This window comes from Chelonia mydas, chromosome 4, assembly GCF_015237465.2.
Source record: "Chelonia mydas isolate rCheMyd1 chromosome 4, rCheMyd1.pri.v2, whole genome shotgun sequence".
In the NCBI taxonomy this organism is placed as follows: Eukaryota; Metazoa; Chordata; order Testudines; family Cheloniidae; genus Chelonia; species Chelonia mydas.
This window is the reverse complement of record NC_057852.1, coordinates 107,177,934-107,194,736: the sequence shown is the minus strand read 5'-3', so window position 1 is coordinate 107,194,736 and position 16,803 is coordinate 107,177,934. Positions and strand designations below refer to the sequence as shown.

Below are 16,803 nucleotides of genomic sequence, written 5' to 3'. Positions count from 1 at the left end.
ATACAGAACTCTATGGTTAAACCTCTGCGGACAGTTCAGTGTCTGTTAATTGTTTGTAAATTGGTTAAAATTTTCAGGTTCCTTTTCTAAGGGGATTGTGATTTAAATTGTCTATATTAAAAAGGCTACATTTAACTAACTTCATTGTACTGACTGTTAATTCCCTCTATGCTGAGCAGCTTCTGAATTTACAGCACACAGATACCAATACAAAGAACAGAGGAAGTACTGGGTGTTAGTGTTTTCACCGTCATTGCATTTCAGCTTCCTGCAATTAACACTGTTGCCAAAATTGCGTTCTTGGGTCCCAAGCCTACCTTGCAAATGATGTGCCTGAGACTGAAGATGGGGCTTCTTTTTGGAGATGCATTTGTCTTTGCTGCTGTTTCTGTTCTCTGTTGGCTTGGTCTGAGGAGGGTCATCATTTGTAGTCAGATACTTGAGAAGCTCAGAGCAGGGACGTCTTTGTGGCTTTTGCTGTTGACAAATGCTCTTCGGTTTATTGCTCCATGAATTCTCGGTCTTAAAAACAAGGCATAATAAAAAAAAAAAAGCTAAAATTAGTGAACTGAACCTTATCAGAATGGATATAGGTTTTCTGAAGAGATGAGATTTTCAATGAAGTGTTCAGTCTAAGTGTACTAGATCTATGAGCTGTGAATAATTGTTTGCAGAACAAGGAAAGAAAATTACATTTAAAATTCCTAAATGACATTTATGCTGCTTTTTATTTCATTTCTCCTACGTTTCAATGTTCCTACTCAGCAACATGTAACTAACAAGACCCTACAGCACCTTTACTGTGAACAAAAAAATAAACTGGTTTAAACCTTAATTTGCTCCTGATTTGCTTGAGCCCAGTATTCACAACTCTCTTAAGTACCCCTAAATGCTCTGTTTTCAGTTACAGTGAATGGCAAGACAAACATTGTTTAATACAGCCTGCTAACAGAATTATGTCATTGCCAGCATTCTACCCAATTAATGGCTGAGACAGACCTTTTGCCGAGATTCCAGTGCAATCTTTCTTAGGTTAGACAGCTGGTAAAATGGCAGTACTGCATCTTGGAGTCATTCATAAACAACATCAGCCCATCAGCAAATTTTATTGCACCCCCTACTATTCTGTATATCAATAAAGTGGGCAAAGAGTGACAGACGGTGGGACTACCTCTTAATGCCAAGAGAGAAGGCATAAATAAACTATTCACAGCATAAAGGAGCTCAGGTGATTTTTTGGAACACAATCTATAATCTGTTCACATTTTCTGAAGCAGCTGCAGGATGCTGGGCAGATTAATACCGTACATATAGATCTACTGCTTACTCAGTTGCTGAAAGCATAAAAGTCTTTGTTACTTTTTTTGCCTTATTATAAAGATTAAGTTTGTACCTTAACAACCACAGGGCTTGTTCTGATCCTGTGATTAGTGTTTGCATGGTTTTGTGTGCTGAGACCACTGCATTCATTGTAATTTAGCTGAATGTTGGCTGGAGCCAGCAAGAGCTTCTTAAGCTACAAACACATCAGGGAAAAAGAAGGGGGGTGGGTTGGGGAGAGAAAAGTTATGCATCTCTAAGGATTAAAATAATTTATCTTATTTTGCACAGTTACTTAAAATTAGTTACATCAATATCTTCAAGCAGAGTATACTAGCACAGAACAAAGTCCTCTGTAATCCCCAGGGCAAAAAAGGGTTGATTTTTCTCTGATGCTTGCTGTCGTATTTCCTTTTCCTGTACTACAGTATACTGCAGTGCAGGAAGAAATTATGACTGCCTTGGTTTTCTGCAAAGCAAGGCAAAAGAGAATCTCCTCAGTGATCAGTGCCAACAATAGAACATTTCCGTTCTATCCAGAAGAAAAGTCACCTTAACAGACATGTGAATTATTAAAATTAAGGTCCCGATCCTGCTCCTATAGCAATCAATAATAAAATGACATCAACAAAAGCCAGATCAGGAGTCAGGACCCAAAAGCAAAAGTAATGGGTTTGTACTACAAGTCCATTGACTTTGGGTTCATAAGGATATGTCCACACTGAACTGGAGGTGTGACTCCAGCATGGGCTGGCATACCCACGATTGCTTTAATCTAGTTAGTCTGGCTAAAAATAGCAATGAAGTCATGGCAGCATGGGCTTCATCTCAGGCTGTACAAGGACACTGGGGGTCCTAGAAACATACTCGCATTGCACGCTCACACTGAAGCCCAAGCTGATGCAACTTCACTGCTATTATTAGCCACGCTAGCTAAATGGCTAGCATGGCGATTGCAACCTGTGCTGCAGTCACACCTCCAAATGCAGCATACCCTTCGAGTGAGAGATATTAAAAATTGGCTATCCGTGAGGTTACGCAACTTGCTCAACAGCAGGATGCTTGGGAAGCGGGTGTGATGCTACCATTTGCAGAAGGGAAGAAAGCTAAAGGCAGACAATCTGCCTTTGACACCCCACCCCTATTAGCACTATGCTAGTGCTTACTGGTCAAGTCATTGTTAAAGGCATGTCAGCTAGTGTCAAATCCAGCCTGCATTAACGGGGATCTCTTTACCCATTATCAGAAGTGAAGTCTCTACATACAAACAGAGCCCAAAGAAAGGAAATGGGAATTAAAAACATTACTGTTACTGATGTGAATGCAATGATAACCAAAAGTGTCAGTCTCTAGAACAAGAATCTCAAATTAAAACTTCTCTCTTCAACACATTTTTTCAATAGAAGTTCTTAACATTTATCCTGGGGTTTGCCCCCCTCTCCTCTAGGCAAGTTTTAGTATTTGACTTGATTTTCCTTTGGTTTCAGTCTAAATGAAAAGTCCAGACCTTACTGTGACTACATCATACCCATGCAGCGGGTAGCCAGAGGCACATCCAATTCCTGTTAAACAGTAGGAAGGGTTCTTACTAGAGACGGCTCTTCTGCCTCCTGAGTCGGAGGGGTGCCGTCTGGCATTGGTGAAGGGCTAGCATCATTTTCGTTCGTCACATCTCCATCTGTCAGTGCATCAAATGAAGGCAATCCATCCTCATCCACAGGGATACTGTCCAGTGTCTCAGTGAGAACTGCTAGCAAGTTTGCTTCATTCTCTTCATCTATCTTCTATAAGACAAAAAAAAAAGAGAAAGAGAGAGAGACAGATGTAAGAGAGATGGGAGAAATAAAATGGTGAATCTCTACAGGAAAAGTAAAAACTTTGTCTAAAACTTGTCTTTGCAATAGCAACCTGCAATTGAGTCTCATAAAATATAATTTTTGGCAATGAAATTATCCATTTCCGCATTTGGTGGGAGAAATCTTTTTGCAATTGCAGTGTATTGTTCCAATTTACTTTCTTCCTTAGATTTTTTTTTAATCCAATGTAAACAGCTATGGTTAAATGATCATGCACAGATTGTATTACAGAATGCACCTAAGCAACTGACATCTAATGAAGCTAGCACTGCCCCGGCTGTCTCTTTCTTTCTCTCTCTCTAGCACTGAACTCCAGTTAATTGACCTGACAAAATTAAAAGAATCACAGAATAAGACAGCTAATCAGAACACCAAAATGTATTCGTTGAGAAATTAGGCAAGTCTTGATCATGTATGCAATCTTGTGTCACCTCTTAAAAAATTCTTGGTCCAAAAACAAATACACAAGTTTCTGTTCTCAATCAGCGCTCACATTATTGATAGATTCTTTGGGTTCTTTTAAAATAACTGTATTATGCAGGTTGCCTTTGAAGTTGTCCTTCCCAGTTATGTAGTTTGAGTGCTCAATGAGACTATTGTATACGTTTATCTAATTCAGTCTGCAATTATAAAAAGTAGATTAATTCCTCATCAGATGTGGCGGTAGTGTGAATTTATATTAGATATCTTATTTCAGTAACAGGACTTGTTTGTGTCAAATCAAATACATTTAAATTCCTTATAGTTTAATGCACTACATTCTCAATTATCTATCTATCTATAGAATAGTATATTTGGAAAACAAGGTTTCCCAGCAAATAAAAACTTTATATATTAATTTTAGGGAGATTTGTCATATCAATCATTTATTATTTGGACTCTGATCTCACTCCCATTAAAGTCAATGAAAAGACTCCCATTTACTTCAGGGGCCTGATCCAAATCTCATTAAAGTCATTGGTAGTCTATCCATTGACATTAATGGAAGTTGGGCCGGCCCCCAACATACACCTTGTCAGAGAAATTTGACTAAACATTTTTTAAAGTTCTCACAGTTTAGAAGATCAAGGAATGGACAAAGATTGCAAGATAAAATACCAATGAGACCTTAAAAATAAGTTTCTCTATACAGAGTGTAAATTGAATAATCTAACAACAAAATATTGTCATCCCTCAGCCAACTACTAGCAAACACTGGGGTCTTGCCAGTTAAGTGTTGGAGGAGAAATCAGTGATGTGGAGTTTGGGTATTTTCTTAATGTAACTTTTTTATTCACACTAAATGCACCAGGCCTTGAACAGAGGTGGTCAAACAGCACTGAGGCAATTCCCTCCTTCAGGAAGCTCAGCCAAAATACCAATGCCCAGTTTTCAGAGAGCAGATCTGACCTAAGACTCTACTCTAGTTAGAAAGATTAAGGCAGTGAGAAAACTGTCTTATTGCTTGCAGCTGCTCCTCAGAAAGAAACAATATCACGAAATTAACAAGACAAGTGTTTATTCAAAGACTGAACAATGTTCTCACTCTGACAAAAAGAACTTGCACGTCTGTGTTTAACAGTGCCATCTAATGGTTCCCAGCATAACAACATAGATGACCACATCTTAAGCAAAACAGCAGAATCATGGGAAGAACTATAAGCATGATTCACCAGTTTATCAGAGTTGTGTTTGGAGGTGAAGGGGGTGGGGAGAAGAGATGGAAGCCAATTTTTTAAAGAGAATCTTGCTCTAACTTGGGTTGTCTTAGTTGCATTGTTGATATAAACAAGCAAAATTTAAGTCCAAATTCTGGTATATAAGGCAGCCTTTTTCCATAACAACTCTATGCAACCTAATAGAATAATATCCTTTTCACTGAATATTTAAATCTACCAATAGAAATTTATAGCAGACATATATGTTACATTCTGTAGGAGATAGATTACACGTTTGAAGTCCAAAAAGAAGGTGTAAAAGCCACTCCTAAGCACATTGCCCCAAGTGACCCCAGAGGCATTCTGCCTGGTTGACCACTAGCTCTGCAAGGAGAATGCCTCTGGAAATTCTGCTGGTATGGTGCACCTCCACCCCTTCCCACCTCCTCTCTGTGCACATTGCCTACCAAACCCACAGCAGAGCCCTAAGTGTTACTATTGCTGACCTGGAATGCCTCCTTCAATAATATAATGCCAGGAGAAACCCTGATATTTGCTGTTAGCTGCTTTGCCTTTGTGCTTTAAACAGACATTCAAGTGCACTGACATTCAAGAACAGAAAGTTGAGTGGACACTGCTCCTCATCATAGCAATTTCAATTAGTTTTGTACAAGTTTCAACAATCGAACACCCTAGAGAAAGCAAAGGATGTGACAAAGAGGACTCTGTTAAACAATTAATGTCACTTTCCATTATTGCTTCAGTCCCAATTTACAGAGCAAATAAATCAAAGTCACCACAGATGAAGCACACTAGCTGGCTAACACATGTCTGTTCACAAACGACATGGCAGCAGGAACACATTAGTCAGTAAAATGACATTGCAAGATAACCTTTAAAAGCTTTAACTATGCTATTGTTCCTAATGGTCCTAAATTACTGTTTATATAGAAATATATTTATTAGATACAGCAGGAACTGTGCTGGGGGTGGGAGTTGGGGAGAGTAAGATGGTATAGCAGATGAACGTCTGAGTAATAATCACGAAAGTGGCAACTCTGGTTCACTATCACAGTCTGAGTCTTAGTGTTGACAGCACTAGGGAGAAGCTATGCAACAGCTAAATGCAGTAAATTCCACCATTTTAGCCTTCCCACTTATGAGGGTCATTTTCTGTACTGGCATCCAGCCTTCTAATCTCACAGAGCCTGAACCTGTGAGTTGCTGAGTACCGTCTGCAAGGCACTGAGCACCCCTAACTCCCATTGAGGTCAGTGGGAACTGAGGATTTTCAGCACGTCACAGGAGGCACTCAGCAGCTCAGTGAATTGAGCCCATAAATTCCAAACACAGTGACACTAAATTTGTACTGGCTTCCATCTAAATAAGAAGCTGATAACTGCCAAGAATTACCTGAATGGATGTCTGTATGGAAGATGAAGTGGGAGGATACCCTGTATGTGATTACAAATATATGTAAATAGGGACTTTGTGAAAATGCATTGCAATGACTAGATCCTGCTGATTACTGTGACTTTTTAAACGCATTTGCTACCAGGACAGTTATGTGCTGCTTTCCCACTTTGTCACACATGCTTGATGTTTTGCTAAAAGATCATTTGCTAAAAACAGATTAGGACCAGAACATGTCTGGCCCCTACAGGTGTGCAACACGATGCGGGAGCCAAGAAGCATGGAGTCTTCTCTACCTTACACCGCCTGTGTAACAGCGACTCACAGCGGCAGTCCTTGAACACCTCTGAGATTAAGGACTGTCCTTGGTCAGTGCTTCCAATGGCAAGAGGCACCTTGGGAGCAGAGGTTTTTAGCCACAAAGATATGTGCATGCTGCACCCAATAGCTACATTACCACAATTTACACCAGTTGACTCCGGGATTGTCTGCTGGGGCACAGCAACTCCTCACTGCTCCCAACTCATGGCTGTGGATTAATGTCAAATTAAGCCCTTAATCTTTCAATATGACTCTAGGTAGGCAAAAAACAAGCCCCTTCTCATCATCCAAATGATCAGTCTGGAGAAAACTTTGGGGCACCGTAATCATTCACTAGCTGATTTTAGTAGCTGAGGTCAGAGCACTTTGATGTGTATGAATGAGAAGTGCTATGGAAGAGGTAGGTATGATTATTGTTGACTACAGTAAGATCAAGCTTCACATACCATGATAGAAAAAGAACCAAAGGACAATGTGGTGGAGTTACTACTAGCACTGGAAAAAATTTCTTTAAAATAATGGGCTAGATCCACATGTGGTGTAAATCTGCATAGCGTTACCAACTACAATAGAGTGATACCGATTTACACTAGCTGGGACTCTGGCCCCCTGTATGTATAGGGACTTGTGATGTGGGGTTGATGGCGATGGCAGCCATTTTTAAATGCAGTCTGATGATATCACTGCTGATGACATCCGTGGAGACTGGGATCCTCTTTTCAGGAAGAAGAAAGTGCAACCGCACCATACCACCTAGGTATCTCTCCTGGAGGAGCCATCTCCAGGAATAAAGGGGGAGCTCAGGTGCCTGTCTCACTGAGTCTGTGGCCTCTATAATGAGACTGCCAACAGGTAACAAATGTGTCGTAGAATAATCTCCTAATCACCAGGAGAGCCAGCTCCACCAGCCAGGCAGAATAAAGTAGGGGGAAACTTGGGGCAGGGGAATGTAAGATAACTATTTGTGTGGGTAAAGGAGGCTGGTAAGAATAGTTTGCATCAGGTAGCAGCAAACCTAGAGTCGCTGGAAACAGTCATTTCAACACATCAACTCATTTCTTACAGTTGTTTAGTGGCCTGAGAGATTAGGAGTCCAGTAGCACAATTACTAAATAATAATCTAATAATTAAATGTTTTTTTCTATAGCACCTGCCCACTGAGAATCTCACAGTGCTCTACATATATTAAGGTATGAGGGCAAAATTTTCCAAAACACACATTAATGACTTTCAATGGGATTTAGGCGCCTAAGAGGCGTTTTTGGAAAATTTACCCTTAATCTTCACAACTGCCTTGTGAGGAGGGTATTATTGCCCTCACTTGCATATAGGAAAACTGAGGCCCAAACAGGTTTTCTGATTTGTCTCTGGACACCACAGGAGTCAACTGAAAGGGATGGAGCAGAACCCAGATTTCTCATCCCCAAGAATCCTTATGCCCTAGGCCAGAATAGAATCAGTAACTAGAGGTAAATGACACTGTCTTCATTTATCAATCCCTGATAGCATCTGTTCAGAAAAGGGGTTTATTTTTATTTTACATTTGGATTGTTTTATTTTATGAATCCATAAACTTTTTTCAGTGATTTACAGTAAAAAATCCACATGATGCCCTAGCATTAGCAAGTTTCCAACGTGTCTGTTACTCTAGTCCCCAAAAGACATTCTTATAATTGAAATGCATAAGTTCAGAGCTATCAATTATCTTTAAAAACAAAATGGAGTCCCACTAGGAGAAGATTTCAGCCAGGTTCCTTTGTATGTAGAAGAAATTTAGGGCTTAATTATCCTTGTCCTTGTGCAGGTGTGCTTTCGTATGGCAGGGAAGCAAGAGGCCTTCCCCTCTTTATGAAGGAAACAGGCACAATCCGACTCCTTGCATTCACCGAAGAAAAAGTACTGTCTGAATCTAGTGCTGACAGTGGCACTAGACACTTCCTGGTCAGGCAGCCTGAAACAGCCCATACAGCCTCTCTTATATACAGGATGGGGAGTATCTGCCACGCCTATTCTAGTACTCGTTCAACAGCCTTACTCCCACTGGCTTTCTGGAGGCATTGGGCCTGCCTGTAGTAAGATGCCTTTGGAGCTTTCTCACACACCACCAAGGGCCACAAAGGGGAGTTACACTCAGCATTACAGCGTCTAACACTTAGGTGCCCTACCACCTAGGGGGAATCACAGCCCTCAGCTAGGCAACCAAGCTCTTCATCCAACACATGAGAAGAGTTAGGTACCTAAGGGTTGGATTCCCCAAAGCCAGCAAATTGAGAGGGGGCTCGGGGAGCTGCCTCAAGTAGCCATTAGCAAATACCGAGGATTGGGGTGTGGCCTATGTCCTGCCCTTCCAAGGGAGTCAGGTGCCTAACTGGAGGGAGGCACCTCCCTTACTTAGGATTCACAGCTGTCACCCATCTCCTGACGTTTGTCACCTAAACCAGGTCAGCACTTCCTTGCAACAAACACACACCAAGGGAAGATGGTGATGTGCTCACCCAAGATGCAGGAGACCTGGGTTCAAATCCCCAATCCGCCTGAGAATAGCAGTAACCTGAACCCAGGTCTCCCACCTCTCAGCTGGGCACCTGAATCACCAGCTAGTAAAATCACTCTCATGCTCTCTAGTCCAGTGAAGATTGACGTATGTCATACAAAGTGGGATGGCTTTAACAGAAGAGATTGAGAGAAATGCACCCCAGGATACCCTATAGCCTGGTAGTTAGGGCACTCATTGGGGAGATGACAGAGCTGGGTTCAAGTCCTTGCTCTGAATCAGGCAAAGTGAGGATTTGAACTCTCTTTGATGTCTCTCACCCCCAAGGTGAGTGCTCTAACCACTGGACCACAGAGTATAAAAGGGCTTTGTTTTGTGCAAGGCTTGATCTGGGAGGTGGCTTCTGAGCATGCCAGATGGGGCCCCACAGGTGAGATAGATGGGGGAATGCCTAGCTTGAAGATCCTGCCAGGCTGTAGGTACCAAGCTGCTTGGCAGTGTCAGGATTTAGGGAGTGGGGTACATGCCCACCAACAGAAATTTAGGAGCCTAGGAAATTCAGGCACTTGCAGGATTTAGGCAGCAGCTCAACAGGAGTTTAGAGGAACTACATTTTGACAAAGGGGCAATTAGGCACCTAAACCCAAGACCTTAGCATCAGTATAGTTATTTTAAATACAAAGGGCCAGATTGTGCCATGTAGCTGCAGCTCCCCATTAGGAGTGAGCAGCCTGGTCTCCCCAATGCAACGAGCAAGCTCTACACGTTGCTGTTCAGTGGGGATGAAGGCATAGCTCTGCCTTCTCCCTACCTCTCTGTGATGGATTGCACTCCATCCCTGGGGCTAAATGGAGAGAGCAGTCCCTTTGTTCCAGTCTAGCTCAGAGCCAGGACGACCCGTGCCTGCCAATAGTGGGAGGGCAGAGTGAGGGCACCCGGCTTCAGCAATGTTACTGAGCATGCTTAGTCTGTGTGAGTATGCTCAGTACAAGCCAAGCAGCAAATCTGGGGTGGGGATACACATGACCCCGCACGCCCTCTCCATGCATCACCTCTGCTCAGAGCCATGTAGGGGGTATCTAGTACTCATTTAGAGTACTTCTGCTTTGCCAACAGAAAGTGAGTAAGTCAGCTATTCAGTGCATCATGCTCTCCACCTTTGTCTTTTAAATTGTACACTCCTCAGGACAAGGACCATTTTCATTTCTTCTCTAATAGCGCCGAACAGAGTGGCAGTACTTAGCAAATCAACAGTAATAGTAATAAATAAATAAATAAATATTCATACAGCCAGCATGTCATCTGCAACCTCCCAAATAATCCCTGCATCCATTTTTAGTATCTTCTCCCAACCTATCTTCTTTCTGATAGGAAGATATAGCGCATTATAGGACATTATAGCACTTTACTGCTGCCCACAAGAAATAGTAATGCACTATGCACAATTGAAGAGAAAGTGACATATTTTCAAAGGGATCTTCACTCAGGCTCTTAAATTGTGCCTGTAATTTTTCACAGCAAAGTTGTATGCAAAAAACCTGTGATTTGTGCACATGCCAATCAGGTAGTCAAGTATTAGCTGTACATACATATATTCATTCTGTACTGGCTGGAGTTCACCAGAGAAACGCTTAAACTTGTAATGAACCTGACTTTGTAAAAGCATTACCAAATCTCTCCTATATAGGCAAAAGATGTCAGCTGAAAACCACAGGTACAGGCTATATTCAGATAGGATCTTTCCTCACTTCCCCTTAATATGAAACTTCTTTCCAGGTGTAAAGTTTAGCTTCTATACTATACACAAATATGGCATTTTAAACAAGTCCTCTAAATATTCTTCTACAAAAAGACACATTTTATTGCTTCTAATGAGTTGTTGCAGTTCAGAAGTTTCCATTACAGACTGACAATTAAGTTTCTAACAAACTGAGGAGCTACTAATTGACTTATCCATCTCACAAACTCAGGATCCCAGCTAGCACCCTGTGACACATTTTACATCTTTTGACCAAAAATCATTCACATTTTGCAAGCCACTTAATAATTAGATTTCATTTGTATAACCTGAATATCTTTCCTCTCCTTGACAGTAAGCTTCGATTCTGAGCAACAAAAAACCAAACAAAACAGAAGACACAACAAACCTACAACAAAAACACAGAGAACAAGCTATAATTCTGCTGACTGTGTTAAGAGGACCAATGATAAGATATTGTTATGCTGGAGCCAATGCAGTGGCTGTGGACCCAATATCAAAAATTTATGGTAATTGAAACCACAGAATCTTTGGAAATGTAGTCAATTTGACTCACTATCAAAAGGTCACTCTATTCAATTTATACTCGATGCTCAGCACAATATTGAGAAAACATCTGAAAGCAAATGATCTTAGCAGCAGTTCAGGCTTCAACATTTACTGACTACATAAGGTAATTTGCTGATTACTAAATAAATGCATTACGTATGTTTTGTACTGGTCTGGGCTCACCAGAGGGATGTTTAAACGTGTAAAGAACTTGACACTATAAAAGCATTACCAGATATCTTATCATTAACATTAACTGCATTTTTACAGTGCCGAGACACCTAGTGGAACTATCTCCTGCTCTGCAGAGACAAGAAATACAACATGCTACATTATGACCTCTCATGGCAAAAGCTCTGTCAAGTCCACGGCCAGAAATGTGGAACCGCAATACAAGTGGAAACTAGGAATGTTCTCAGCATCTCCCGTTGTGGTGCACGAGAGCCCTGCCATTCAAATGCAAGGCTCTGCCCACCTCTCCTTGGCAGAGAGAGAATGGAGGACAATGGCAGGGGCGGATGGAGGGAGATAAATCTAATCAGGAGTGGTAGAGGAAAGGTGAGAGGGAGAGGATGGGAGTTTTCCTTTTTTCAGAGGAGGGACTGGCCGCCTGTATTAATGTGAGTGAGTGTAGTATGCAGCATGGTGAATGTGTGAGTGAAGGCAGGGCCAGCCCACAACATCGCTTGGGCCAAAACTTTGAAAGGTCTCGATTCTGCCTTCTTCCTGTTCTACTCCTCTCATGGTACTGCTCTGCTACCTACCCCAATTAAGGAGAACTTACAACTTAAAATGCCTTGTTCAAAAATTTTAAGTAACACTTAACTTTCAAATGCCTGAACAGCAAATGTAACTTTTCTTGTCTGCATAGTAAACTCTGGCATTTTTATCTGAATAATCAAAGTGGTGCTTTCCATGCCTTCTTGGTTGCAAAGATTTCAACTGCTTCCTGAAGGTCCACATTCTGGGCCAGCTCATGTTCTACTGAGATGGTTACAAGGCTGACCATCCTCTCCTGCGTCATTGTGGAGCGTAGATGTGTTTTTATTAACTTCAGCTTGGAGAAGATGTATTCTCCACTGGCAACTGTTACAGGGAGTGTTAGAAGTATGCACAGAGCAACAAAAGCATTTGGAAAGACGGTGGTCATCTTATTTGTGCACATATATTCCAGAACAGCCTTTGGAGTTGATCCTGCTGAAATGTATCTTGAAAGGGCTTTCAGTTCATCACCTAAATCACTCGCATCAGGATTGCACGTCATCATGTGTTAACACTGTCTCTAGTGCCCTGCATTGCTGGTGAAGGTCTTCTTCAGGTGTAGTGAGGAGTTCTGGAATATCATACAACATCCCAAATATACTGCTGGGTTCCTTGAGCTGCGTGAAACATTCAACTGACTGCATTGCACAATCTAGCACCTGGTTAAAGAATTCAACTTTGAATTGTTGTTTGGGGTCTCTTATGGGATTAGCCCGTACCTCATAATCAAAATGTCTTCTTCTTCGGTGACTCTTGTATTTTTGAATGAGTGGGAAAACATCTCCAGTATGAAGTTCCTCTGCCAACTTCTGTGTACTCTTCAGAACGTTTTGAAATCCCTCATCTGACCGGTGAGATGGTAAGACTTTGCTTTGTCCAGTTGTTCCATTGCTCCAGATATATCAAGGTCAACACCTTGGAGTCTCCTGCTTACAACATTTATTTCAAACAGTATGTCATATTGCCACAACACTAAGCCACACAGATATTTGAAGTTATGTATGTTTCTGGTGATTCCATTTCCCTCTGCCACTGTTCTCCCATGAACAGTTCCTGTCATAGCATTATCCTCCATAATGGCAACTATGGCATCATCTATCTTCCCAATTTGGTGTTTGATAGGCTTTATCGCCTCCACTCGACTTTCCCATCGTGTGGCACTCAGTGGTTTCAGTGTCAGAGAGGATGTTCCCAGATGTTGCTTCAAAATTTGCCATCAATGAGCAGATGCAGAGAAAAATATATAGGTGCTTTGAATTACATTAAAAAATTCAGCAGCCTCACTAGAAGCTGATGCTGCATCTCTGACCACCTAGTTCAATGAATGAGAACTGCATGGGACAAAAAAAGCTCGAAGGTTTAACTCTCGGATCCGTGTCTGCACTCCTCCGTTCTTTCCTCTCATGTTGGCACCATTATCGTAGCCCTGACCTCTCATGTCAGCTATTGCAATTCCCATATCTTCCAGCTTTTTCAGAAGCACATTTGTCATACCAGCTTCTGTGGTATCATCAATGTCAATACATTCTAGAAAATGCTCTCTGACAGTCACCATTGCAGGGACATTTTCACTAGGTTCTGTTGTTGTTACAAAACGCACCATTAAAGTCATTTGTTCCGTATGGCTGATGTCAGGTGTGCAGTCCAGACTAACAGAGTAATATCTTGCTGACTTCAGATCTGCCACAATCTTCTGTTTGACTTTTGTTGCCAATAACTGTATGATCTAATTTTGAATTGTTTTTCCAAGGTAGCGCTGTGTGTACATTTCTTGGGTGGTGACTCTTCTTAGATGCTCCTCAAGTACAGCATCAAACTCAGGCATCAGCTCCACAATTTTAAGGAAGTTTCCATTGTTTGGCACATACAGCTGATCTGAAGTGCCACGAAGTGCTAGGTTTTGGGTAGCAAGCATTCTCACAATGGCAATGAGCCTTTTCAGAACATTTTGCCAGTAAAGAGACTCTAATGCAGTCTTCTCTTGATGCTGATCATCTATGGTGGCCTTTAACCTTAGTCTCATCTTAAGCTCTTTCCACCTATGGAATGCTCTCTGGTGATTTGCTGCCTTCTCATGGCATGCCAGATTTCTAGCCAGATTTTTCCAGTCCTTTGTTCCTGTAGAACCCAATGTGGCTGGAACATTAGACTGGAAGAGTTTACAACAAAAACAGTATGCAGCATTCTGGGTTTTTGAGTTCATAAGCCATGGCCTCTCCACTTTGTCAGCATTGAGGATTTCACGCCAGTAATATGTTGGATGGAAACTTCTATTTTCATTGTCTTTGGGGAACATGAAGTTTTTCTCTTGCTGTGGCCCATGCAGTACAAGGAAATCCCTCAGGCTACTGCTCAAGTGGGTCCACAGTCCTGGATCATCTAGACTTAAGGAACTAAACTCAGCAGCTGTTTCTTGTTCCTGTACCACACTCTTCTCCGATCTACACTTTTCTTCAGGAATGTGCACGGTTACATCCATTTGAGATGGAGATATGGATGCTGCACGAGCTGCCAGATCACCTGCACTCTGAATAACTGGAAGATCAGGCATCTTCTCACCACTCACCACTGGGGCCAGAAGGCTCACCGTGAACATTTGTGTCTATGTATCTCAGGAGAGCACCTTCCTGCTTAGATAGAAAAGCTTCCTTTGCTTTCTTTCTTTTTCTGAATGCTGCCCCAGAGGGGAGTTTTCTTCTTTCACTCATGACTGCTGTTCTGTGCCATCTATAGTGGCTCTCAACACTCAATTGAAGGGGACAAATAAGCAGGCTGGTAGCAGGGCCTGAGCAAGGAAAGATATCAGTGTCTTAAGGGCCTAACTGGCTCCTACTACTTCAGTTGACTGCCTGTTCTCCTCAAGTGGGTTCGGGGAAGCAGCAGGAAACAGGAAGCTCCCTGAGAAGCTGGTGTTAATCAGTCCAGGTTTCTGGGGGTGCTAGAGAGGTACATTAGAGGCTCCTCCTCCTCTCTCCCTGCAGCTCCTGCTCCTTTCTGTTATTCCCTCTCACCTTTTCTCCTCCCTGCCTGTTATGTCTCTTGTGCCCTCCTTCCTCCAGCAGAGCACTCCACCATCTCTGTGCATCTAGAGCAGAGAGAATACATATGCTCCAGCAGCAGACACAATTTTCTACACTCTCGGTCCTTGTGGGGCCCCCCCACACCCCAGTCTGGCACCTGAGGCATATGCCTCAGTTCGCCTCATAGTAAGGCCAGCCCTGAGTGAAGGAAGTGGGGTCTGGGTAAGCATGGGGTGTTGATGAGGGAGGGAGCTGAGCAAAGGAGTACCACAGCTGAGAGAGAATTTGGGAACGCCGATGAAGGTGGTGAAACTGGGAGAATAGCCAGGCTTGTGCGAAGTATCTGAAACTGCAAGAGGCAAAAGGGTAGTTCACACTAATGGGGAGTATCTGAAGTTACCCAGGCCAATGTCCATGCTCACAACTTAGCAACTTCCTCTGTGTAGGCATGTGGTGCCTACCATGAATGCTTCCTTCCTCACAGTATTATGGCTCCCCCCATCCACAGTTGTAATTCATAAGAGTGATGTGGTCCTGAGTGCCTAACAATGTGCCAGGTGCTTCACAGTCATAGGCCCTGACCCAAGGATCTTAAACAAAAAAAAGGGGGAAGCGGACAGGAAGGATAGACAATAATAAGATCGAAGAGGTGTGTAGGACTCTTCCCCCTTACTCGTTTTCTGCTGAAAGTGCCAACAACATTTCAGCCCAAATACTTCAACACTGTCTGTTTGCTCACATTTCTTTATTTATTTGAAGTGTGGTGCATACCTATCCTAAACTCTGTGTGCAGTTACAAGGAATTTTTAAATGCTCACCCACAACACATGCTTTGCTCCAGATATCTGCCTGTTAAGCAGTATGTTAAGGGGGAAAGAACACCACTTCACTCTAATTTACATTGATGATTTCACACATTTAATCTATGCCAATCCTTCTTCTTGTTGGTAATGCCTGACGTCTCCATAAAAATGTGCTATTGTGGCATTATATACCCTTCTTCTGCAACATAATCATCACATTTGCTATATTCACAATAATTAAGGCTATGTCAGGACTTCCATCATAACCCTCACCTCTTCCTGGAGATTTATGACTCTATATAAAAATAAATTCCTTTCGGGGTGAAATTACACTCAGTACTCAGGTTCCCAGACGAGGAGGAAGTTTTATTTTTTTAAAACTTTGGTTCAAATATGTGGAGCCCTTTTTTGTTGTCAGAGGCATTTAAAAAATGTTTTCTAATGCTTTTTAGCTTCTTTTTAAAGATCAAAATGTGAGAGGCACTTTGAATTGATGCCTTCTATTTAAAAAAACTGAATTTAATTTGACGAAGAAATTAGTATTTGTAAAGTGTCTTATTCATTAACTAATTTTTAGAATGCTTAACTGGTCAATGCGTTCAGCTTCATCAAATTTATACAAGCGGGCCTATTGAACAGGTATTTCAAACAGACAGATTTTAGTCCTGCTCACACAGGAATAGCCAGCATATCTGGGTTTCTCTTAAACCTGTAGCATGAATGGATTAGCATATTGTTAACACAACTGAGCTTCCCATAAACTTTTTATTGTGATCCAGTTGGATGGCTGACAACACACTGCACATATTCTATATTCGTGGGCTGGCTGTAAGTGACTTGATGCAGACACAACACAAAATGCTTTCATA

The 16,803-nt window shown here is 41.9% G+C and overlaps 1 protein-coding gene across 2 annotated transcripts in view; it reads right to left on the bottom strand.

Moving 5' to 3' along the window:
* Positions 1-16,803, bottom strand: part of PPARGC1A (PPARG coactivator 1 alpha) — a 476,597-nt gene that overhangs the window by 33,488 nt on the left and 426,306 nt on the right. For both annotated transcript variants that reach the window (XM_043544575.1, XM_007058105.4), the window contains exons 3-5: positions 2,910-3,104; positions 1,394-1,516; positions 318-522 (exon numbers count right to left, since the gene is read on the bottom strand). In XM_043544575.1, coding sequence (XP_043400510.1) covers positions 318-522; positions 1,394-1,516; positions 2,910-3,104 — 523 coding nt within the window. The remainder of the gene's footprint in view (positions 1-317; positions 523-1,393; positions 1,517-2,909; positions 3,105-16,803) is intronic.